The sequence below is a fragment of the Rhodamnia argentea genome, chromosome 1 (genome assembly GCF_020921035.1).
Source record: "Rhodamnia argentea isolate NSW1041297 chromosome 1, ASM2092103v1, whole genome shotgun sequence".
NCBI classification, from domain to species: domain Eukaryota; kingdom Viridiplantae; phylum Streptophyta; class Magnoliopsida; order Myrtales; family Myrtaceae; genus Rhodamnia; species Rhodamnia argentea.
In genome coordinates, this window is record NC_063150.1 from 13,302,266 (window position 1) to 13,327,623 (window position 25,358).

The window sequence follows — 25,358 nt, forward strand, 5'->3', positions numbered from 1 at the left end:
GGAGTAATCATTCGCACGCAGCGCCACCACCGGATGGCGTAACGTGGAGGAGACATCGACCAGACCATAGTATTTCATCAACCCCAGGCCAGTCGAAGAAACATAAGCCAATCCAAACTCTATGTCTATGTCCATGTCCATGTTAGACTCATTTTCCCACCACTTCTGACTTACTTTTTTTCCTGTTTTTATAAAAAAGATAACTCAAGTAAAGTTTAAGCTCCGTTTATTTCACAGAGAAAGTGTGACGTGTGTAGAAAATATTTTTCTCACGCAATCGTTTTTCAGGAAAAATGACAATATTTTATAGTGTTTGGCCGAGACTTGAAAATGAATTGGAAAACAACTTTGTCAATTTCGGGCTTTCACTCTATGATTAGCCATCTTGTAAAGTGCGAATACTTTCATGTTTAGACCGACAATTCGAGTTTTGACTCTCCGATCCGAGATATTATGAGTGGGTTCGTCGTAAATAACTTTCGGAATCGTTTTAGCCTCCCGTCCTTTGTCACGTCTTTGTCCATAAAATTTGAGCTTTGCCTGGACTAGCAGGGAGTCAGTGCCTGGTTAAATTTGGTGAAGCAAAGTGAAAGTGAAGCTTGGCTCTTGGGCTCCCAAGAAAGACAAGGACAAGCCCTGTTCCTCAATTATCAATGAACCAACAAGCTTGAGGTCTCATATGACCAACAATGGCCACAGGCACAGCGGTCAGTCGGCTTAGGTCCATCTGCAAAATTGCTTATCTGGACCTGAATCTAGGATCATGTTTAATCATAGTCATTAGTTTTTTTACGAAATTCATGTGACTTGTGTGGTCAACGACTGAGATTGACCCGATCCATGAGGACTCGAGTGTGGATAAGTCTCACTCCCTAGTGAGCCCCGGCATCCGAATGAGTCTCTTAACAATCTAGCGGGGAGCTTGAATCGAGCCCAACTCGATCCAACCTCTTGGCTTTGATGTTTTCAATCCTAAATAATGCAAATGTCACTTTTCAGACACCCCCTTCCCAAAAGTTAAGATATAAACACTAATCAATAAAAATAACTACAAAGAGATTTGACAAGTTTTATTTAATATTTAAGTACATGCAAGCTTGTCACTTTGAAATTAATATTTACAAAATGTCTACACCAATATAATTGCGGCCGTTACGTTTGTAATTGCATTGTGAAGCATCCTACTTAATTTTTCACTATGCTTATTTTAAAGTTATATTGCCTAAAAAGTACGCTAGACCAAATCTTGCAAATTTTTGCCCGAGAGAATGCCGCAACTGCAATGATTTTGACAAATACCGTATAGAAACTATCGTACCCCGTTTCGCGATTATAATTGGTAACAAAAAGAGAGAAGTTATACCAAACAAGCTCTTTTTGTTCCTTTGGCATTAGCCAAAGAAGAGATTATGGACGTTCTAGTCCCAACCAATGATCCTCACCTAGACGGGATATGCTATTTTACATAATTTGAGCTGATTGGGCTCGGCAAAGTAGTTGAATGGGCCTCCATTTTGACTCCAAAGGGATAATCTTCTCAACTTGGTGCACCTTTGAGTAAATTGGCCCAATTTAATACGGCCCAAGATGGTCACATGGGCCTGGACAGCGTGACAAGGCCTTGCGTAGGAGCTAGACGACTTCAAGAAGTCGATCAGAGTTGGCGAGGCAAATGAAATTTTCCACCTTGAGATGCATGAGATCTCGAGTTCGATCTCAGCTCACCATAACCTTTTCAAGTCGTGCAGAAAGTTTAACACCAAGTAAATCAAAGATCAATTTGTTTACGGAGGCTGTAATTTTCCGGCTAGGCCGAAATTAGGATGGCGGAATCTGCATTTTACGTCAACATGAAAAAAGTGCCATATATCAGCACGCGAACCAATTGGTTTCCTCGTACATTTCTACCTCTTGGGATGTTTCTATGCTATGGGTGGGCTTGGTTGGGAAATGTAGGTGGGTTGTTCCTGAAGACGTGCTTTCTGCAGCGTTCGAAGATGCTGTCGTACATGAGGTCGAATTGAACACCAGCTCTCTCCCGGTTTATGATGAAAAACATGTGATCTGCTTCCACAATCTTGTAGTACCTGCGGTTGTGCAAACAGTGACATGTGAGGTTAATGATCCATGGATTTTGGTGGGAAGTATGACAGAATCTGTAAGGTGAGAACGGAAATGGTCAAACCAAAGAGTAAATTGCTGCTTTTGTAATTTCACAGGTAATTTGATTCTTAAGCTATCAAAATTTGTGCTCATCAAGTCTTGATGCAAACAGTCATTTGAAGTAATCAGCATTCAAGGATTTAATCTACCAAACGCTGAGCAGGTTCGGGGACAAGATGGAATTAACTGAATAATCTCTCGTTATAGAATAGACATTGGAGCGTACAACCCAACAAAAGTTGCATCCTTTCTCGATGACGAATCAAAGTTCAAAAAACATTACTGATTAATGCCTTCCTTTAGGGTGGTGAGGAAATAATGGCTTGAAGAAGAATTACTAACCAGATTCCAGACTGTAGAGGTTGGCATTCGGAATCGCTCAGAACAAAACGACTCGGGTGTTCAGCTGGGAAACGGGGGTGTGTCATAGATATGGTGTTCAACGCTCCATCATTGTCCTGCCAATCCACATCCCTGTTCGTTCACGAAGAAAATGAGTATACACTTTGTACATTTCAAGTTAAGATGAATCTTACTTGTTTATTACAGTGGCCTAATGGTCACTTCAAATCTCAACAAAGTTATCCAGCATCATATGCAGAAGCAGCAGAACAAAACAGATATTCAGGATAGGATACGAAAACTATGAAATTCAGTATTCCTTTTTCCGAGAGAAAGAAGATTCCTTTCATTGTGCTAAACCTTGTTTTTTTTTTTTTTTTCTTTCTTTCTTTTGGCCAAGTACTAAACTAAATTAGGCAGGTGACTATCAGTTGCTTTTGCCTAAGGGTGGTTTCGAATCGGAGCAAATGGTTGCTACTGCCTAGTAAAATTAGGTAAGCGTCCATTTCGAGTTGTTTATTATTATCGCCTAAAGGTTACTTCGAATCAGGACAAAGATCTCAAGTATCACAAGCAGGAGCGGCCAAATAGCACAATAATTTCCTATAAGATGAGAAAACTAGGAAATTCACGGTTTCTTTTTCCATCTGCATAAAAACTCTCTTCACCGTACTAAATAAAATTAGACAAGTGTAGTAGCTTTTCTGTTGAATATTAGAGACTAAACTATGCTCTCAATGAGCATCCAACTCTGACATCGACGTAAAAAATACCTGTAACCTTTGTGAGGTGGAGAGACATCTGGAGGATGACGCCATCGGCTCATCTGCAACACCCTTATAAAAAGCAAAGGGTGGATCCCGAGTATGCTCGAGGGAACGGTAACTCCCATGATCTTCCGAGTGCGTTTCGTAGCGTAACTGAAGTAGTATGTGTCGGGAAAAGTATGCAGATGACTGTTGAGTTGTATTGACCCTTGGATTGTGAGGTCAGGGAGAATCCAATCCCCTGAAGCAAATGGGCCGGCATTCCCCATTAGGCAGTCGACAAGACCCCATATGCCAGTTCTTTTCCAGGACATGTTGAAGTGATCAAATCCAAAATTGTAATAACGCTTGAGCCAAGGAATGTCGAACCAATCATATATTATCACTCCAAGGCAGCAAAACTGAAGCAGACACATCGGCTTCATGGATCGTCCATCCTCAGGTCTGCAATGGAACAGTACAGTGACAAATTCATACGAAAAATTTCAGAACTCGATTAACCTAGATCCAGTGGCACTGAGCAGAAAGTTAAAAGGACCTATTATACAATCTAGACTACTGATTGATTATCTGACTTTTTACGCAAACATAGTGACATTCTGCATAAGTGACATTACTGAGCAAACTAACTCATAAAAGATTATTCACTCCTTGCTTCACATAAACATCACCATCAGGATACTAAATTACAAACTAACTTTTGGAACACAACTCGACGAGTTTAGATTTGAAAGCGATTAGTAACAAAAAAGATTTGAACTCCTTCAGCTCAGACTTACTGCATTCCATCCAAGTAGGTCCTAGTGGTCCCATTGAAAGCTCCAGACAATGAAGTAATGCTCAAAACCCAGTTCTCTGAAGTGTTCTCATATCCCTTAAATGCCTAAAATAATTACATCAAATTCAGTACATAGCACACCCACAAGCTAGTAATTCATACCTTTAGTTATGGAGTTCGCATAGTAAAATCAAAATAGGACCGACCTTATCAGCTAGCATCTGTTGCAAAAGGCGAACAACCTGCGCTCCTGCTGAATGCCCGACAAAATGAATAGGATGATGTTCATCCCACTCGGGGTAATGCCCTGCATCATCCGATTCATGTACATTCCTCACAAACATAACTAGACAACTCAATTATGCAAGCACTTCAACATGATCACTGAAAAGAGACAGTTCGAAACAAGAGAGAACCTTGTTCATAGATCCGTCCGAACTGCGAGTGCCCACAGGCTTTACTGTGTTCTTCGCCATAATCAACCTGCCCGCCTTTCAAAAAATAGAAGAGTTCGCGGGCCCTGCAAAGTGCAATTCCTGATTTAGTATCTCCACTTAACAAAGAACCAGTAGCTCAAACATATGCGAGCTCAAAAAATCTGCCGATCGCCACACACACCTATCGTAAACGCTGGTGAGAGACCCCAAATCAGGCACCAGAACTCTCTCATCTTTCTTCTCCGCCCCAGCGAAATAGGATAAGCCTCCCAATTTCTTCGAAACCATAAGCCAAAAAGCAAGAACAACTGTTATTACTTCAAATTTACCAAAAACAAAAGAAGCAAAGGAAGGCATAAAAGCGAAAACTACGCATACCCCTTTTCCAAATCCGAAAATCCCGTGGACCAGGACGATTGGAGGAAGACCATCGACATTGGTTGATGACGATGGCGATGAGGTAGCTCTGGGGATTTCTTGGGATTTCACGTTATGCTTCAAGCCGAAGAAGATGCAGTCGTACAACGCCTGCGATAGATCACCGGCCACGGCAGAGCTGAATATGTAAAGCCCGTAGAGCAAATGCACCACCGAGCTCACGCACAGCTCCGTCAGCTGCAGCGCCAGTATCCCCAGCCTCATCATCTTCTTCCTCAAGAACTCGGCCTCTAACGAGCGAGTCTCGACGACCCAAAAGAGGAAAAGAAGAGGAAAAGAAGAAAAAAGCGAAAGAGAAGTCGCGAAACAGAGCCTTTCTTCAGAGAAAAGGAGGCTCTTCCGTGAAAGGAGACCCCAAAGCTCGAAGCTTCCTGGAGGAATTCGAAACTCTGTAATGGCGATTGAAAAGAGGAAGCGAAACGATTCTTCCTCAGAAACTGAGAACGAAAATCCCGTTCTGCATTTGTTTGTTTATAGTTTTTCGAAACTTCGAAACCCCCCACAATATTTTCGTGCTCTACCTCGACAGCAGTCGCTGCCAATCACAGAGTCAATGCCGATTCATCCTTTTTTTAAATTTTGTTCTTTTCGGATTTCTACAGTCCGTCGGAGTTCAGAGGGCCACACTGGGTTGCCGCCACGTGTCCTACTCGTAACCTCTTGTCCTCGCTGTATCCTCTTCGACTTTTGGTGGGGCCCACCGAGAATTTTACCTCGGATGGAACCGCGGTGGTCGTTCTTGCCCGGATCGGATTCAAATGCCGGAACAGTAACAACAGTGCGTCGCACACGAATCCTCTCTAGAGATCCCACAACATCATCAACATTGCATTCATTTGATGGAATTAGCCGTTGCTGGGCGAGACGTCTCGATCCTTCCGCCTCGAGATCGGAAAGGAAAGCGCCTCGAGGTTTGAGATATCCGATGATGTAATCATATGGTATGTTTGAGCCGAGAAATTGTGCTATCCGGTGATACATATGTCTACACAAGTGAATTCGTGCATCAGATGCTTGTGGAGGAACAATTCGATTATTCTCGAAGGCTTTCGAGTTTCGAACTCAAAATCAATCGAAACACAAATTGGCCAACAAAAAGTTACGCCCCATACGAGCCATTAAAAATCGTTATTATAATTATTTTTTAGGTTATTGTATCGGGTATTGGGTCGGATTGTTTTTTGGCCAGAGACATGGATGGATCTTGGGTTGGCTTTCTGGGGAATTTTCTAGGCGTTTCTATCCAAGAAGACTTCTTGGAGTTTGCTTGTGATGTGCTGGTTCGACGCTGGAAAGTTCCCTCGAGGGTCAAATCTTCTCCAACTACTTCGCCATCCATTTTGTACCCCAAGCATTCATTTGTTCTGAAACAAATAAAAAGGCCACCCAAAAAAAAAAAAACAAAACAAAATCATTGATTCTTTGAGTGGCAGATTGGACCGCTCGTGCTCTCATAAAGATAAAATCTTGTCCCCATTATTTTGGTAACGTGATGGGGGCATATAAGGCCTAAGCAACTTAGGTATTCATGTTCGATTCCGACTTAGTATAACTGTCTGAGGGCGACATACGCATTTAAAAGTCCTTTAAAGATGTATTGTCTTCACTATACCGATAGAACATCGACACACACACTATGTAGATAGATTTGTCAAAATGAGGGTTAGGAAGCTATCTTTTATTCCATATATGATGAGCTGAGTTGTTACGTGGATTAATTATATTTAGCAAATGGGTATGAATATAATATGGATATTAAATATGTCATAAATAGATTTATAACCGACTTATACCAACCAACCTCTATGACTTTCTTTTCGTTTTTTTTCTTGCCCTCAATCGATCTCACGCTCCCTTATTCTTCCCTCTCACCTCGATTTGTGTATGATTTTTCTTAAATTGAGTTAAATATGAAAGTGTTTTAGTAATATGGATCGGGTATGTATTACTAGATTTATATTGCATAGAAATAAGTTAAAACGGGTTTAAATGGATCTATTTGGGTAGGACTATTTTCGATCGGACCCACTCATTTAACGGGTTCATATATAGGGGGCACAATGTGGTGAATAATTACTTTAAAAAAGTTGGAACATAAGACCTAATATCCTAAAAATCTAAAATATAGGAAAATCAAATCACATCAAATTCCAACGTTGGAGATCATCTGACTCAGCTTCAGCCTTGCTGTTTGATTAGCATATTACATACGATAGTGTGTGGACATTTTGATATCTTTTCTTGAAACAAAAGTCCAAGTTGCTCATACAAACAACATAATGACAAAGGGTGCTGAGATTACTAGATCTAGAATATATACCATCTTTTTTTTAAAGGAAGATTACCTTTCGAGAATATATTGGATAATTTCAAAGCACGAAACGATGTCCCAGAACACCTATCGACAGACCTCGATTTTGTTCTTAATTTTGTCCATCGTGCCTTGTACTCTCAGAAGGACTTCAGCCTGACGGTTGTTCTCTCAACCTTACCGATCCGAATATAATTACCCAAAAAATCGCATGGTCCCTACATTTTTCGTTGGCATCCCATTTGGAGCGACACCAAGAGAAAGTTGCTCATGTGCTAGTTGTGCTATCCATGACCAATTTGTGTAAGGCCAGTTCGTTTTGGAGTCAATGTACAATTGAAGATCTTTCAAAAAGAAAAGGCTAACAATGAATCGTACAAATCGTGCACTGAGCTCATGCATGATTTACCTACCTGCACTGCTTGGAATTAAACGAGGAACGTCTCTCTTTTGAGCGAAGACGGGGACGTCACATTCACATTCATTGCGCCTCCACCTAAAAAAGAACATGGTTAGATGAAGCATTTATAGATGCTGGCCTCCTAAATTATGTTCTTAATCAGCATGTCTAGCCACTGCAAGACTATTTAGATGGCTTAAAATTTCGAGGGTTAATACTACAAAAACTCTCAAATTGGTATGCCCACGCCGCATATATCCCAAACTAATTTCCGCAATCACAAAAACATCTCGAATTATCGAACCCGTGTCGCGTTTACTTCCGAACCGATGTTCATGTTGCGGGAAAATCTCAAACCGGTGCACGAGTATCACGTTTGGCCGCGCAACTAATTTCTACTTCGCGGAAAATCGCAAATTACATAAACCACAGATCGGGAAATCACATTATTTTTTTGTCCTGCGTGCTCTCTCAAGCTTCTAATTAATAGGTCAACCAGCATCATTTCCGCATGCCTAAAACCTTTTGAATTTATTAAAGTTGCGTGAAACACGCGCGATATGTCACAAGGTAAAGCGTGATTTTGATGAATGGCATTTTGGCATCTTTTCCTCTCTTTTTTACTGGCCATCTGGCGTTAAAAGGAGATGGATGGGAGGATTGTGCTGGTGTGCGTTCCGTTTCTTTGAAGTTTCTTGTAATGAGGGAGGGACCACGATCCTTCCGGTTGGCCAAACGATCCATGTTGAAGATCGTATGTGGGTGACATTTGGTGCCGATAGACCTACCAAAATGATTCGTAAAACTAATTACTCCACCTATATTTGATGGGCCGGCCGATGTGCTATAAAGGTTAATTATACTCAGTAGACGAGTCATAAATATGTTTAAAATGTTAAAGCCTGAAATAGGACAAGTGTTAAATGGGTACTCAACTTATTTGCACCCAACTCAGGTACTAGCTTTCACTATCTCTCGCCCTCTCTCGCCCTCTCGGTTTGCGTATAAGTTTTCTTGGAATGTTTTAAACGCATAAAGTGTCTTAGCAATATTGGTCGGGTTGGAAATGTGTTGGATTGAATACGGGTCAATAGATTTGTATTGCACGAAAATGAGTCAATTTGAATTGGACCATTTTCAACCGGATCCAAATCCAACCTAACGCATCTATTTGACAAGTCTAGGGGTCGACGGGATGCGAGAACAAGATTTGTACAAGAAAATATATTATGGAGACAACCTCGATCTCGACAAGACAAGAATTAGCACCCTTGCATTCATTTCTTTTATTGTGACCGTGTTGAAATTGTCGATATTAACGATGCGAAATCAAACGAATAATTATATTGTGGAAACTACCGATCGAACAATAATAAACTAGAAAGCATGAGATAAATAGAATGCCGGATTTACATAGTTTGATTGGCAAGCCCTACATCCATGGGAATAGTAGTAAGGGACTCCGATCTAGTATTATCCATACGACGGAGAGTACAAACCATACTCAAATTTTTGTGTTAAATTTGAAGTTATTAATTCCATCTTCTAATTAAATTATTTATCCTAATCTCGTAGAATTTTAGCTATATATTTTTATTGGATAATTTGAAAATCAATGTTTAAATGCGGCCTAATTTTCCTTAAAAAGAACCAACTTAATTTATTTTTTTCGGTCCAAAAAACCAACTTTAACTTCAATCCTAAGTCTGGACCATTTGCTTTTTCACGTGAAAAAAAGAAGATATAGAAAGTTGTATTTGGGGTGCTCATCGTTCAACTCAAATATGGAAGCAAAGACGATACATGGATGATGGATAATCTTTGCTTGGGGTAAATTTTGCCCGATTGACTTCGGACAGAAAATGGCGCTTCTCAAAACGATGATGTTGTCAATAGGTATGCAGCTCTGCTGGTAAATTATTACACCCGTGTTGCATTTATCTATAGTTAAGCATCTGCTACTTGTCGACAACTCCGACAAGAGCGCAAGCAATCGAAGCATAAGAAGGTTTCTAGGACAATCTATCTCCACAAGAATAAAGGAATTTTGGGTCTGCCATTTTAAGTTCTGTGTTGGTGATTTTGTCTACTTTCCAAGTGATGATGTACATCAGCTTTAATTCGTTGTTATCGACAAATGAGGATTTTTGTTGTTGTGCTCACTTTCATTTTGGAGAAAATTACCAAAAAAATATAGACCTATTGTATTTGTACCAATTCAGTCTTAAATTTTTTAATTGTGTCAATTTAGTTTTAAATCTTTTCAAGTTTTGCCAATGTTGTCCATTTTGGCTAATTTTAGTTGGAAATCGCAAACGTAAATGTCGGCCGTCCAAAATGACACAACCGATGCTTACGAGAATAAAATTTATTAATTTATTAATTATTTTTTCTTTTCTTATTTTATCTTTTCTTTTTTTCTTTTTCATTCTTCCTTCGGTGGTCGCAGAGCCTTAGCGATGGCCAATGACGGGCCATAGGCAAGGTCACCCTCGCTGGATTTGGCTAGGGCGAGCCTCGCCCGAGGTCGGCTCTTGCTAACCTTCAAAGAGAGCGACCCTAGCCCTAGGCCTTGCCAGGGCAAACCTTGCTCAAGGCCGATGAGGTCGCTCCTCACCAAATCCTTGCGAGGGTGACCTCGCCTGAGGCTAGCAAGGGCGACCCTCATTGGTAGTTACCTTTGGTTAGGCGATCGGTGGAGGAAGAAGGAAAAATAAAAAGAAAAAAAAATGATGATGCGACAATTACAAAATTAAGAAATTTTGTTAATATTAGCATTGACCGTGCCACATAGGAAGATCGACAATTTCGTAAGTGATTTTCGATGAAAATTGGTTGAATAGATTATATTGACAAAACATGAAAATGTTTAGGACTAAATGACACAATTGAAAGGTTTATGACCGAACCGGTACAAATGTAATATTTTGATAATTTTTTCTTCATTTTGCTTACTAAAAATGAAGCAACAAAAGAGAGAAAGAAAAAAAAATAGAGAAATTGGCTGGATCCCAAGTTGAAACCTATTGATAGGGTATTCTCTAGCTTCCAAGGTATATACATGGTAGGTTTCAAGTTTCAAAGACTAGAGAACTTGTTCTAACAGGATAGGTTCTAGGTTCAAGGTAGAACCTGGACGATCCTAAAACCGCTCACTCTTAGTTTAAAGAATGTTTGATTATCTACTTAAAAGTCCGGATGATCGGTTTTAGAGTGGGTTGGTTTTCGATTTGTGGATTATCGGGAACCGCATGCATCTCCTTTCTTTTTTACATATTCCCTGCAAGACAATAAGTGTAATTGCATAGTCTAAACTACTACACGAGTAATGTTAGTAGAACAAGTTCGTGATAAGCTAAACACATTGATCATCTCCACGAACAAAGAAAAAATGAGCAAGAGTTGCATGGGAGGTAAGCGCCGCATGACCAAGACTGAGAGTAGTGAGAACGAGAGTTGCGAGCGACAAGCGTGACTATTGTGAGCAAGAAAAGAACAGGAATTAGGGTTTTGAAAAATTAAAATAATAAGAATTTAAAAAAAATTTGATGCAGTCTAGGTGGTCCGATGGGTGGATCTACATCCGGATACGGGGTTCGAACCTATATTCACCAATTTTAAATTTTAAAAATGGAGAATTGCCCAGAACCGATCGATTCGGTTCGATTTTTTGGTTCGTCCCTGCTCGGTAAGTGACACTTCACTTTATCTTTCATATTGTCACTTGCGAGTGAGATACATGGCCTTGTTTGACCAATAAGAATTGAATATACTCTCGAATGTCATGATTTACTTTGAGACTATATAGTGTATGTAATTCGCAAGGCGTTAACAAACTAATATTGAAATAATTTTTTTATAAATCCCCCCAAAATATATGTTTTAAAGTGAAAAAGATCATATTGAATAAAGATATGAACAATAGTTTAAAGGAAAATAAATTGAATCTTTGGCCCAACCAGACTAGAAAATGGGCCGATGACAAAACAAGCCTCCTCTTTCTCATTAGATGACCAGCCCGGCCCGGCCCGGCCCAACCAATTCTCCCACTCGAGACTAGCCTGGGCATTACAGACTACAGTGGACAGTCTTCTTCTCCGTCAGTGTCATCGCACTGTCGTCACTAGGGTTTATGCTTTTTTCCTCAACCCTCTGCAACAACCACCACCATTTTTGCAGTGAAGACACGCTGTCCAGTAGCCGGAGATGGCCCTGCAGCCTTTCGGTCGGACGAAGAGCGTTTCGAAGCGGTCGAAGAAGTACTTGGAGGAAGCCCTCTACCGGAGGCTGTTCAGGGATGGCGGCTCCGAGATCAGCGTCCGTCAACAGCTCAACCGGTTCCTCAAGAGCTCCAAGAGGGTCTATAAATGGGAGGTCGGCGACACTCTCAAGAAGCTCCGAGGTCGCCGCCTGTATTACCCCGCTTTCAAGGTGATCGCTTCTTCCGCCGTGCGTGCCAGGTGTTTGTTGCTATGCGTCAACGAATGTGGAGAATCGTAAAATGTCTTCGTTTGATTGGACCAGAATTGATGCAATATCTTGCAATGCGTGCGCTGTCGAGAATGCCTAAATGTGCTATACTTCGCAGCCATTGAATCCATGATTTGTTATCCGTGGTATTGGCAAATTAATTTATTTGATTAATATACGTGGAAACTTGGGATTTTTCTTTCTGATGTTTTCTTCTTCCTTCTCCTAGTGTTGCGCTACATTTTCAGTTTTTCCTACTTGGTGAAAGAAAAGCGAGAATGCCAGAGCATTAGATCTTCCTGTTTCATCACAAGTATTGGTGCACGTTGCACGTTTTCCTGAAATCCATGGTTTTCAAAAAAGTTGTTGGGAAATTCCTCCTAATTAATGTCATGAAGTTGATTGTACATTGATCATGGAGTTGAATTTGGAAATACAGGAAGACATGGTGTCTTGAGGGTTGAGCTTCATGAGATTGTAGAGAAGTATGAACAGCTATATCCCTTTATGCTCTTGAAATTCACGTTGCTCTCAATTTGATTGTATTTGTTTGTAGTGGTATCCGGAAATTAACAGAGAGATCTTGCATTGATTGTTTAAGCAGAGATATTTTGCAAGCATATACTTGTATGTCGGGTGGGATGCATCATATGTCAGTAGATTGATATGTGTCAGAAACGACTAGCAGTAGATTGATATGTGTCAGAAACGACTAGCAGTCATAAGGCCAAATGGAGAAACTAGAATATTGCACACATAATCTGCTTCTTTCCATGCTGCTGCAAATTCAACTGATCCTTTGTCTCCATTCTTAATATCTTTTCCTTTCTTGGTTCTTACTTCACCAATTTTTAAGACATAGAGGATCAATGAGTATGTTTGACTTTTTTTGTAAAAATTGTTTGATACAATTTTCCATTGAAACTTGAAGTTGCAAATTGTTTATCTACAGCTATCAGAGGCTATGGCTGAAAGAGGCATGAACAAAACTGTGAGTGATCAAGCCATACATCTCGATTTGGTTGCCAAAGCTAAAGGAATTACAGCTGCAGAGAACTACTTCATAAATCTCCCGGAAGCATCAAAGAACCATCTTTCTTATGGCGCCCTTTTGAATTGCTATTGTAAGGAACTCATGGTCGAAGAAGCTGAGGGTTTACTCGAAAAAATGAAGGAACTCAACTTAGAGTTGAGCTCTATGCCTTACAACAGCATTATGACTCTTTATACTAGGAGAGGTCAGCCAGAAAAGGTCCCTGCTATTATACAGGAAATGAAGTCCAGCCATATTATGCTAGATTCTTTTTCTTACAATATATGGATGAGGGCTCTTGCTGCTTCAAGCGACATTTTGGGTGTTGAAAGGGTTGTCGAGGAGATGATGCGGGATGGTCGAGTTGCTCCAGATTGGACGACATATAGCAACATAGCCTCGATATATGTGGATGCAGGCTCGTTTGAGAAGGCCGAGAAGGCTCTTAAGGAAATGGAGAATATAAATGCACGTAAAAATCTTTCAGCCTATCAGATTCTAATAACCTTGTACGGGAGAACAGGCAACCTGCTTGAAGTTTATCGAGTATGGCGTTCTTTGAGGCTGGCTTTTCCTAAAACTGCAAACATTAGCTATCTGAACATGATCCAAGTATTGGTCAAGTTGAAGGATTTGCCAGGCGCTGAGAAGTGTTTCAAAGAATGGGCATCTAATTGCACAACTTACGATATTCGCATTGTCAATGCGTTGATTGGTGCATATGCTAAAGAAGGTTCACTGGAGAAGGCTAAAGATCTCAAGGAGAGTGCCCGTAGGAGAGGGGCCAAGCCTAGTGCTAAAACATGGGAGATATTTTTGGAGTATCATTTGCAAAATGAGGACATAAAATCGGCTGTGGAATGTGTTGACAATGCGGTATCCGCAGGCCGAGGAGATGGCAGAAAGTGGGTCCCTTCACCTGAAACTGTCAGGACTATGATGAGGCACTTTGAGCAACAGAAGGATGTTGATGGTGCTGAAGGTTTTCTGAAAATTTTGAAGAAGACAGAAGATCAATTAGAAGCTGCAGTGTTTGAATCACTGATTAGAACTTATGTCGCTGCTGGAAGGAAAGAACCCACGATGCGCCGACGGTTAAAGATGGAAAATGTGGAATTGAGTGAGTTGAGCACCAAGCTCCTGGATAAGATATGTGATAAGTGATTAAGATATTGTTTATGCATCTGGATGGTCTTTACCTCTTTCATGTTGTGACCAATAATTGTTCCACTTGAGTCAATTCTATAAAAAAATCAACCGGACACAGCTGTGCTGATATTCTGCTTCGAACCATTTCCGAGAAAAATTATGAAGCCTACAATCAGATGGGCTGTTTTGATTTATCCCAGTGTTTTAGATGACATGGGAGACGGAGCATTGTTTGCCTCTGGATTTTGTAGCATGCTTGAAGTTGCCGAAAAATTTCTTTGTTCTGATGGGAGTTTTTAGTTCATGAACTCTCGAGTTATCATGTACGGTCAATTCAGGTATGTCAGCTTTGCCTCCATTATGGTCACATTTACATGAATGACACTTTTCGCCTTTTCTTTTATATGGTTGGCTACGTAATTTTTTTTTTTTTTTGGTTTGGGGGGGATGTTTTGTGTGTGTGTGTGAAGAGGTGGGGGAGGTGAAGGGATGATCTTGCTTTTTATTCTTTCTTTCTTTCCCATTAAAATGACAATTTAAACTGATCTTGACAATGATGATACAATTGGGGGAACATATTCCGGAGAAAATACAAAATGTTTCCCCAATGCTATTAGTAGCTTCCTTATCTCCTGTCCTCTCGGGCTGGGTTATTCCCTCTGTTATCAGGGTTATCTTTTGTGATCTATGTTCTGGTAATGTCAACATTAAGAAATAGTTTTGTAATGTGGGCTGACATTAATTGCAGAATGTTTCAGTTTGTGAAAAATAGGTAGTTGTAAAGCACATAAAGATGCATGCGACGAAAGCATGATATCTGAAGTACAATTCAGTGTTCAAATTATGTCGGTTTTGGACAGCTCAGTTTGGTAATAATATTGGTTGGATGGATAGTGTAGGTCGGTACTTTAACGATAGCCTCTAATGCACGGGTCTGTTAGAATATGCTCTATATAGGCCACGATCCCCTCTCTATATGTCATTTTGAAATTCTCACTATCTATCAATCAAAGGCATCTAAGGAAGGAGAAGGATAGCAAGACTTAGTCAAATGGGACGTGGTGAATCGACTAGCACGAGTTAAACTCTACTAGGTGCTGTAAACCTAGGTACCGATATTGGAGTGTTAAGTTTCTTACATACCACGTATGAGAAATTAAAGCGAACCGAGATCCTTATATAGATTTAGCATAAATTCACCTGCCTAGTTGATCAGTGTTAGTCAATCCATTGTCTATGATCTGAGCGGGACGAACAAAGAGGAGACTTGGTCTTCCTCGCCTTCTTTTAGAAACGGCTTTGATGGATAAGAAAATGTCTAATTTTCCAATCTGCGAGCAACGAATCTTGCAAGTGAAGGAGCATTGGAGGGACTCAAAACCTTGTATTTCCGAATCATGGAGAACTTCCTCGACCAAATCTTAGAAAATCTTTTGAAATTGCTCTATGGAGGGGTTTCATATGAATTGGAAAGAAGTTCAGACCGAACAGCTAAATCTATTTTGACAAAAAAAAAAAAAAAACTGCTAAATCTATAAGCATTTTGTCCAGATGTGAGATTCAATCATTCAACTAATCGTATCTCCCAATAATGTGGGCACAGAAAATGAAGGGGAGGAATGAATTTTGGCTGTCGAGTGATTTTGCTAACCAAGTTTGAGTTGTGGATATGACCATTTCAATAAATGTTTACCGCATTTCTTAGTAATAGTATTCTCTTGAGGTGCTGAAGAAATTGCATTTTCAAATTTTTTAATAACGTGCCTAGTATGTCTAAATAAACTTACTATAAGTGTAACGAATTGATTAGGATGCGCACGACAACAGTTCTATTTCGTTGTTTTTCTATTTTTCTGTTTTGGGGAACAGATGTAGAACAGAAATTCATTTGGCAACGTAATTCTATTTTTTTACTTTCGGGATGTATTTTTTGCCCAGAAATAGGTTTGAAATAGAAATAACAAGTAGGAATTTCCTACTCTAGAACACAAACAAAAAAAGAGTTATTCTCATTGCTCACTTCTGCTCTCTCGCGTCCTTGTCGTAGATCGCCCGTGGTTCGTCATCCGCCATCTTCCGATCGCCCGCCGCTAGTTTGCGGTCCTCGACTCCCGTTCTCCCTTCACCGTTTGCTATCCACTGGCCATCGATCTCCGTCCACCCTCGTCGGCCGAGGCTTAGCGGCAAGCAACTGTAAAAATTTTATGTTGTTATTAAACGAATTTCTGTTCTCAAAGCAAAGAATTTGTGTCCTTATCAAACACGTATCTCTACTCAGAAACTCCTTTGGGTAGTAGAAATTGAAAAAATCTATTTCTGGCTAGAAATAGAGCTCGGGAAGAAAATTGGTTGTCCTTCGCACTCTTAACAACTTTAAAACAATGACAAAAACCATGTTCATTATCAGCCAGGTCCTTGTAGCTCTCTTGGACTTCTTGTGTTTTCTTTTGGTCCATTTTATCTCTTTGATCAAGCCTATGTTCCATCAGTGGGCTGTGATTGGAATTCCCTCAAATTGTCCATGAAAAATCAGGATCGATCGACATTACATGTTTATTGCAGGTACATGAATAGATGTTCTTTCAGACGCATTGACTATAGTCTATGAATCTCTTTTAGGAGCTGTAAACCTGTGACTGTTAACGAATAAAAAAACGTGCGTAATGAAGTTAGTGCTTAGTAGTCTACCAGTTGTTGGCAGTGTCAGATCTGGGCAGGCTCCAAATTTGTGTAATGGTTGGTTGATGTTTGGTTAGGGCAGCAGAGGCCAGGCCAAGTTGTGTGGATGCATAGTCAAACTACTGTTTTCAATTTCGGCTCTTCTGCTTCATGTTCTTGACTTTGGCAGCAATTTTTAGTCATCTCTGCCATCAGAAACTAGATTGTATTTAGTTTGGTTTGATCTTTGCTATTTTGCCAAACAGAGTTTGTTCGGCCGTTCAGCGAGATCGGTTTGGATCGAGACTCGAACCGAACCAAACCATACTTCCGAGACGCACGATGTTACCTATATATAGAATAGAGAAATAAATGTCTCAAATGTTGGTCCCAAATTATGTATCACATTTTCGATTAGAGGTTACTGAGAAAATGCATATTTTCTAACACCTTATTAGTCAAATTTGCGATGATTTACTATGATGCTATTGTCGACAAGAGTGCCGTATTTGGAGAAGAAAGGGGTTTTTATACCCTTCTCTTTTCTACTTGTGGAATTCAATGAAATGATGAATCAATCTTCGTTCTCATCCTTGCCGTTTGTCAATTTCGAACGAGTCCATCTTTAAGTGAATATATATATATATATATATATATATATATATATATATATATATATATATATAAGTCTCTCACGAAAATTTACCACATGAAACATAAATAATACATTCATTATAGTTCTTGAAACAGAAAATTTGCCAAATAATTTCATATAAAGGGAAGACTACATGATATTACATAATCAAAAGTTGTTTGTACAGGCACTCCCTTGAAGAATTGCAACATAATAATTCTGTTTTAAGAATTATCCACATCGGAGGATTGCACCTATGACCTACCATCTCAACTCCTCAACTTCCTCCTTCACTCTCCATCACCAGCCACCAGCGGAACAGCCGACCGCCCACATGGCCAACCACTCATCATAGTTTACCTCTCTCCTCCTCCCCAACAGACCACACCCTCACACAGTCTCTCTCTTTCCTTCCAGACCTCCGATCTCAGTATGCTGCCGCCATTTAGATCCTGAGGCGGTGCAACCTCTAAAATATGCCATTGGTGGCCATAGTGGTCGGTGGTGGCGTGACCAAAGAAGCCGTTAATGGCGATGGTTGTGGGGCGGCGCCTGCCATTGGCGGCGGTGGAGGAGGGTGCATGAAAGGGTGCTCATTGTGGAGCTAAGATCACGTTAAGATCATGGTGATGGTTGGGATGACAGTGTAATTGCGACCCTGACAGACCGATTAGTCTAATAAGTGCAGAGAGATAGATGGGGGAGATGGGGGTGCAACAGTCACGAGGGATGACGGTGGAGCGTAACTCCGGCCCCTATAGATGAATTGAGCTAGTAGAGGAGAGAGAGAGAGATAAAAAGGTTCTTTTGCTTAGTCATTCTATGGGTTCCATTTTCCTGCTAATTGATAAGTTATAAATCATGGACATTACCTACATGTTCATCACTCGTAACCCGCCAATAAAACAGATTGGTTGGAACAAGTTTTCTCCAACAAGATTAGCTATCATGGCCACACGGCATGTTTTCAACGAACGATCTATCCAGAGTCCGATAAGCTCGCGACTATCCAAACCTTTCGTCCAGTCGACAGGATGTCATCCATTCGACTAAGCATCGTATTTCCACTCCATTTTTTCCAGGATCACACCAACACACATAAACAACACTTGATTAGATTAAACTCCATTACGTCATAAGCCATCTCAAACATTTTGGCTTCTCTTCATTTTCTTTAGGACCAATCCTCGACTCTTGTGTCATGCCATAGCTCAACACACATGCATGCTCTCTTCGGGCTCCGACAATATCCAAAGTCTTGGAAACTCCAATGCTTTGCATCAATCGAATCCTGTGCACTTGCATGGCTAACGTCTCTCCACACCAATTTTCTTATTCACGCCGAAACTCCCAATCTCCGTATCAGCATACATTGTTAATGCAACAACGTTGTGCTCAAGCAACCATAGCTGTCATACTGCTCGTCAACTCAATAAAATCTCCACATGCACTTGGAAAAAAAAAATTGGAAAATCTGCCTTGGGGCACGATTTATGGAAATTAAACATTTTTTTTAAATTTTTGATCGTCTCAAGGTGAGACTAATCATGGTTGTTCCCCAAGACGTGCTTCTTCATGGATGCTTCGCTGGCCCAACGCCATTATCATATTCTTCCATTTTCATATGCTTAGACTTAGATTTATATTCTTTTCATGAGCATTTTCTGTGGTCCCTCGACGTGAAAACAGTACCAAGTCACCAACAACCATTGAAGTTGGCTAAATTATACAGTCTAATTTTTTTTGGGTTTTGAATTTGAAATTATTGCATTTTCGGATGCCGGTACGATATTTTTAAGGATTATTTGCGTCGTTTTTTCCCTTTATGTATCAACGAAACATTGCAAATCTTGGAAAGAGAGAGAGAGAGAGCGAGAAAAATTCGCACGGAACGACGATATGTTCACTGCTTTCTTTTCCAAATATACATCATCATCAGCCCCTGAAGGTGGTGTTAGTCGAAATATTGAAAATTTAAGGTAAAGAAAAGACACAATTCATTTTCAATCATCTCGAGACGAGAAACCAAAACACCCCCAATGAGAAAACAAAAAATTATACATATATTTGAGGAAAAAAATAGCCGACATTGCAAACTAGAAAATAAAAAAGAATTAATTCCCACCCTTTTTTTTTTTTTACCTTTGACCTTTGACCTTTGACCTTTTTCTGGTTTTACCTACGACCCCAACTTTTTAGGGACACCTCACATTCCTTCCGGGCCCTCCATAGTAGAAATAGTTCCCCCAAACTCTGTTGATCCCTCCTTGAATGTCGTAGCAACTCGGATGATCCGCCAGGACCCGGAGGTTTTGCAAAGGGATGAGGTTGTTGTCCCAATCCACCACTTGCAAATTGCGGAAATAGGAGGCTTTCCCGAACCCTTCGCCGGCAAAGTGCCCGCTCCCCATCTGGGTGCCCGTGTGGAAGCCCGATGGCCTCGAGTTCACGATCTCCCCGCCAAACTGTACCATGCTCGCGTGGTCCCTGAGGTGGGTGAACAGTACCGACGGCCAGTACCCAACCAGGACGCCCGACCCAAACTCGAGCCACCAATTCCCGTGCTTCGGATCCTACACAAAGTAAAGAAAGAAAGACCATGTAAGTACTTCATGTCTAAGGCAATTAAACTCTCGGGTCACCAATCTCTCGTTTCATAGAAACATTATCGATAGATTGGGTAAGGGCATCGTTAAATCAAGTGGGTCTCGCCAGCTTTCCCGAGCCCCATAAATTCAATGACTATATGGCATTTGGGTCTATGCACTCGGTCCACCTGATAATTTCTTTCGTTCCATGCGCCTTGGTTGCGTACAAATAACACAACGCACACAAATGGAACCCGAAGTGCATTGTGGTCCATCAGATCGACATAATATGAGTTGGATAAATGTCTTATTGACGCTACTGAAATTCCCTTTTTTTTTTCTAAGACAAGGGTAAAGAAAAACTTACACAACACTTCAGCTGAAATTGATCTCTGGAGAGATTTGCAAATTTCAAACTTGACTTGGAAGTAATGGAAATTTCCTTTTGAAAAAATGGTAACAAAGCAAAAGTTTTTTTTTTATTTTATGAAAGTGAAGAGAATCTTGGAGGCACAAGGAAACAAGGCAATCACAGTCATTATTCTAAGTCTCCAGGGCACGCGCGAATATGCATTCCAAAGCCGTAGGGTGACTATCAATTTTTTTTTTCACTTTTTTCTTTTTCTAAATTTAGAGGGTAATATTTTTTTTTTTAATCTTTTCACGCAAATTCAACACCTTTTCGTGCCTCTCAAAACAAATCTCTTTGTGTCTGATTAAGGCAAGCGTGTCGACATCAGATGGTCCTAAGTCTTCCTTCTTAGCTTCCAAGACAACAACTTCTGTCCATTGTCAGCCGAGAAGGTGGGCCCCCGTTCGATCGTCGCCGTCGGATCACGGATTTGATGCCGACGTTTAGGGGAGACTCTTGGATTGTCGTTTTGTGACAGCCGGGTGACGCAAGCATTGCCAAATAACGGTAAAAACTGCCAGTAGGTTTTACCATTTCAGGCCCGCTGTGGTGTTTCGCTTTGAAAAGATAGCCCTCAGCTACTCTCGACTTAAGTTAGAAATGCTTGGTATTCTGGTAATAAAATTGAAAAAAAAGATTAGTTCTTGGTATTTTAGTGCCTAATTAATAGGAGTTACAAATTGGGAAATCCGATTTTCCTCGAGAACTCGACTAATTAATAAGAGCCGCATATTTTCACATAAATAACGTACGCAAGCTATTTAATTTGAGGATTAACGACATAAAAAAAAGGCCGATCTCGAGACCATCTTATAACAATTTGAGCATTACGAAAATTCTAATTTTGGAAATAAAACGTAGTTTTCGAAGTAGCTTTTTTTCCCCACTTAAAAAAAAAAAAACAGGGCTATTAATATTTTACTTTTCGGCAACACGAAATTTTATATCTTTCTCATTCAATTTTACCAGGTTTTGCGATGGTGGGTAGTTCATAGAAAAACATTTGAAACATGTATGCATAGGTATGGACTTTGAATCAATGAGATCTATTTCTAATTAAACAGAAAAAAATTAGAGCTCTAAATTAATTCTTACCTTCCAAACCAGCAGGCTTATGTCAAATTGACCACTATTGTAAGAGGATGTGGGAGAAATGGCTGCCCCAATGGCAATCCTATTGTTGGTCTGGACAAATCCTGAGCACAGCAAGTTGTAACATCCTGTTGCTTGGTAGGCATCAGTCTGCATGCAATCATGGTTACAGAAACATTAAATCTCATGATTTTCTAGGAAAACATTTACTTAGGCAAACAATTTTATTTTACTGCTTGTTGCTTACAGTCCAGTAAGTGAAGAACCTCGGATAGCTGTCCCCATACAGTTCTGGACTAACCTGGAGAAAATAAATAATTTGGTTCTCTAATTAGCATCCCATCTGGCACAGACTGAAAACATGGTGGGAAAACTTAGCAACAACTTCAACTAACCATTGAATGCAATCAGTTGGGAAACTAAATTTCGGTATTCAATGTGTTTTGCATTATAGAGTTAGTTGCTCGCCATCTCCACAATAATTGCCTGCCGGAATAAATTGACCCGAGACATATGATTTTTTTTTTTCAATGATTTAGCTGAACCTAGACATAAATATTTGCTTCTTGGATTGGACCCTCCAGTTATGACAATTGCTTGCTGTTCTTAATTTCCCCCCAACATTGATAGAGAGAGAAAATAAAATGAAGCACCTAACAACGTATCCTCCTTTCATTCTGGGGGTGACGGAGGGATCGTACTATTCGAGCCCCCCTTTTTTTTTTTTTCATGTTTTTCCTAGAGAAAGCTGCAATCAAAGCCAGATAATATTCTAGTTTCGTATTGCAATGTTTTTGGAACTTTTTGCATAAAACACCTTGTTATGTAATTTAGATTGATTATGAAAAGGGAAAAAAAAAAAGAACTTGACTAAATAATTCATGAAATTTGAATTGGTATAAAACCAATTCGTGGAAGATAAAAATAAAAATCTTCCCCCTCAAAAGTAGGCAAACATTAAGAGAAACTATCCATTATGAAAAGAAGAATAATTTCAAAAGCTGAAAGGGCACCTGCCAACCAGCTTCAATGGTGTTAAGGTCATCGCCAAAAGAGCCAGAGATGACCCACATTTGTGAGAGGCTGAATTCATATTGATTAGCCACTTTTGGTGCCCACACATTTATGCTTGCTTTGGCTCCATAGTATTGATCTCCACTCACATACCCTACCGCATGCTGCAAAAAAAAAAAAAATCAAAATTATAGGAAAAAAAAAAACACACTTTATAATGTAAGTTTAAAAGAAATAAAAGGAGGCAACTTTTTTCATGATCCCGGATTGAAATTGAGTACCGATAATTGGCTCACGACGAAATTGTGTGATATTTCGACCGCACTCGTCACCACTTTGGAAGATTGGAACCTATGAAAGTTATAAAAAAAGGAAAGAAAAAAGAACGATCTATGGAGGAATTTCTAAGTTTAATGAACACCGAGTTGGTAAATCTTGTTAGGCTTGATCGAGTTCGAAACTAGCATGTACCAAAAATATTTTTCCTCTGTTTTTGGTACAAAATGAATGGATATGTTTTGTTTGCTTGATAATGAATAGCCCACAAAAATTGGAGGAAGCGCAAGCAAACATAATGTCAAAAATTAAAAACCCACAGAGCCCGAAAGGTACAAGCCGAAAATAAAAAAAAAAAAAAAAATAAAAATAAAAAAGCAGTTTCCTGTCTTCATGCTATCACTTTTTCTCGAGACTAAATTTGACCAAATAGAAAAGGCCAAAAAAAAAAAAAAAAAGAAAGGCAGGAAAAAGAAGCAGTGAGGCTGAACACCAACACAAGCAAGAAGGGAACAAAGAGACAATTATGTCTGAATCTTGTGCAGCTTCAATGTCAAGAAGGTCTCTTTACCTCATGTCCAGTGCTTGAGGTGTCTCTCCTGACATGTCTTCTCACTTTCTTACCAAACCTCTGAACTGAAGAAGCCCTCAGCATGTCCTCTTTGCTCGTCCGACGAATCGGCACCGTCCCTTCCGGGCACGCTTCGCCCGACACGCTCCATAGTTGGAACGTCTCCGCGGCCGCTGCGGTTGAGTGTTGCCCGTTCGGCCTCTCCGGCGGATCCTGCGAATTTACAAGACAAGAAGGGGTTAAAATCAGGGCTTTTTCAAAAGTCACATGATTGATTTTCTTGTTAATAGGTCAAAGAAACTGGGTTGATACCAATGGCTTCTGTCCCTTTAAGAGAGGATGATCGAAGGCTGGCTGTTGGTGAGACGGAACACAGTCTATTATATCTCCATCAGGACTCTGCATATAAGGAAAAAAAAAACACAGAAACAGAGAAACAAGAACGAGGGACAAATCAGGGTTAGTTGGCAAAAATTATTTTAGAAGATAAAATTAATTATATGATTAGTGAAGAATGTGATTGATGGATTCGGGAACGCCGGTCCAAGTTTTTTTTCTTTCTCGTGATGATGCGGACAATTCGCGTCCAAGGTATCTAAAAACAGAGCAAAAACAGGGGAATAAAGAAGCAATATTCTTCTTTTCTCAAAAGGAAAAGGAAAAGGGAAAGGTGGGCTTGCCTGAATTGTTTTGAGGGGAGGCTTGTTGATGTCCCGGAGACGAGCCTTTATCATCTTCAGCTTCTGCAGCTCCTCCCCAGGCCGAAAAGTCCGGTTCGCGGCGCGGAAGGCGGCGGTCTCGGACGAACGAGCATGACAAAAGAAGGGAGAAGGGACAAGGAGGAAGAGCACAAAAATGGGAATGATTGGCGACGAGGAGAAGGAGAAGGAGAAGGAGATCTTGAAGAAGGAACGCCAACGACAACAACTACAAGAACAGCTGCTCGTGCTACAATCCATGACGGCCTTTGAGAAAATTTCCCAGCGGAGGCCTGTCGTTTCTCTCTTCGGCTACACCCGGTCGCGTTCGTCCGTATTATGCAGCAACATCGGCCTTGTCTTCTTGCGCCCGCACTGGTTTCTGCTGAGAGATTGCACGCCTCCCACCAAATTCACCCAACACATTGTGACCCCTTCTAAGGGAACTTCGATTCAATTCACTCCCTCTCTCCCTCTCTCTCCCTCTGCATCACCATTTCCAAGGCCTTGGAGGATCTGAGGGAGCGATAAAATAAGCCTCAAGAAAAATGAAGGAGGGGAATTCTTCTGTCTTCAGGGTACTCCTCACAGCTTCTATTCCAATTCCCCCTCCTCGGTTTTTAATGTCTGACACCTCGGACCTCCAGGCACGAGAGCTGATCACTTACTAAATTCTCAAAAGCAAAGAACATGAAAAAAAAAAAAAAAACAGGAATAGAAAAGGAAATCCAAGTCGTGGGGTTTCTTAAAGCTTTGCCCCATGTGGGCGTGGCCAAATAAATAAATCTGGGTATTGATGAAATCATGCCAAGACGTGCAGATCATTAAAAAAAAGGAAAAATTGGAAAAATTTTCTAGAGAGAGGGGGGGTGGAGTTTCCGGTTCTCAAAACAGGGGACTGGGAAGAACTTTATAAAGCTTTGAATATCGAGAAGGACTACAGGGGCAGAGATGGAAAAGCGTTGAGTTCATGGTCTTTTTACTTTGGTGGATCGAAGGACGAGATCGTAAGGATTCTGAGTGGGGGGGTTTTTGCCTTCGAAGTTCTCTTTGCTTTGGGGGTGGCTTCTCTCTTTCTCACTTCCCTAGATGTTCTCTCCTCTCCTCTTCTTCTTTTTTCTTAAAAG

The 25,358-nt window shown here is 40.4% G+C and overlaps 3 protein-coding genes across 5 annotated transcripts; 1 reads left to right on the forward strand and 2 right to left on the reverse strand.

Moving 5' to 3' along the window:
• Nucleotides 1-1,660: 1,660 nt before the first annotated feature.
• On the reverse strand, nucleotides 1,661-7,737 carry LOC115751368 (lipase-like). 2 transcript variants are annotated; one of them, XM_030689260.2, is made up of 9 exons: nucleotides 7,733-7,737; nucleotides 4,866-5,382; nucleotides 4,669-4,763; nucleotides 4,467-4,570; nucleotides 4,257-4,357; nucleotides 4,052-4,155; nucleotides 3,279-3,716; nucleotides 2,506-2,637; nucleotides 1,661-2,087 (listed from the first exon to the last, which is right to left on the reverse strand). In XM_030689260.2, exons 2-9 carry the CDS (start codon nucleotides 5,130-5,132, stop codon nucleotides 1,928-1,930), a joined length of 1,401 nt encoding a protein of 466 aa, XP_030545120.1. In that variant the 5' UTR covers nucleotides 5,133-5,382; nucleotides 7,733-7,737; the 3' UTR covers nucleotides 1,661-1,927. The 2 variants fall into 2 exon arrangements, with proteins under 2 accessions (XP_030545120.1, XP_048127299.1); XM_048271342.1 differs by lacking the exon at nucleotides 7,733-7,737 and adding an exon at nucleotides 5,447-5,720 and having other exon boundaries at nucleotides 4,866-5,296.
• A 3,951-nt stretch (nucleotides 7,738-11,688) lies between these two features.
• Nucleotides 11,689-14,667, forward strand: LOC115751358 (pentatricopeptide repeat-containing protein At1g60770). Of its 2 annotated transcripts, none has more exons than XM_048280656.1 (2): nucleotides 11,689-12,085; nucleotides 13,059-14,667. In XM_048280656.1, exons 1-2 carry the CDS (start codon nucleotides 11,843-11,845, stop codon nucleotides 14,301-14,303), a joined length of 1,488 nt encoding a protein of 495 aa, XP_048136613.1. In that variant the 5' UTR covers nucleotides 11,689-11,842; the 3' UTR covers nucleotides 14,304-14,667. The 2 variants fall into 2 exon arrangements, with proteins under 2 accessions (XP_048136613.1, XP_030545109.1); XM_030689249.2 differs by having other exon boundaries at nucleotides 11,690-12,067.
• A 5,069-nt stretch (nucleotides 14,668-19,736) lies between these two features.
• On the reverse strand, nucleotides 19,737-25,113 carry LOC115751362. Its single transcript, XM_030689254.2, has 7 exons — nucleotides 24,214-25,113; nucleotides 23,846-23,932; nucleotides 23,534-23,746; nucleotides 22,686-22,850; nucleotides 21,920-21,973; nucleotides 21,676-21,822; nucleotides 19,737-20,153 (listed from the first exon to the last, which is right to left on the reverse strand). Exons 1-7 carry the CDS (start codon nucleotides 24,490-24,492, stop codon nucleotides 19,776-19,778), a joined length of 1,323 nt encoding a protein of 440 aa, XP_030545114.1. The 5' UTR covers nucleotides 24,493-25,113; the 3' UTR covers nucleotides 19,737-19,775.
• Nucleotides 25,114-25,358: the final 245 nt, after the last annotated feature.

Coding starts and splice junctions, on each gene's coding strand:
- LOC115751368 (XM_030689260.2), bottom strand. CDS start 5,132: ATGATGAGGCTGGGGATACTGGCGCTGCAGCTGACGGAGCTGTGCGTG. Junction 4,764..4,865: donor TTTTCGGATTTGGAAAAGGG/GTATGCGTAGTT, acceptor ATGGTTTCGAAG/AAATTGGGAGGCTTATCCTA. Junction 3,717..4,051: donor ACCTACTTGGATGGAATGCA/GTAAGTCTGAGC, acceptor GTTCCATTGCAG/ACCTGAGGATGGACGATCCA.
- LOC115751358 (XM_048280656.1), top strand. CDS start 11,843: ATGGCCCTGCAGCCTTTCGGTCGGACGAAGAGCGTTTCGAAGCGGTCG. Junction 12,086..13,058: donor AGGTGATCGCTTCTTCCGCC/GTGCGTGCCAGG, acceptor GTTTATCTACAG/CTATCAGAGGCTATGGCTGA.
- LOC115751362 (XM_030689254.2), bottom strand. CDS start 24,492: ATGGATTGTAGCACGAGCAGCTGTTCTTGTAGTTGTTGTCGTTGGCGT. Junction 21,974..22,685: donor CCATTGAAGCTGGTTGGCAG/GTGCCCTTTCAG, acceptor TATTTTCTCCAG/GTTAGTCCAGAACTGTATGG. Junction 21,823..21,919: donor GGTTCTTCACTTACTGGACT/GTAAGCAACAAG, acceptor GATTGCATGCAG/ACTGATGCCTACCAAGCAAC.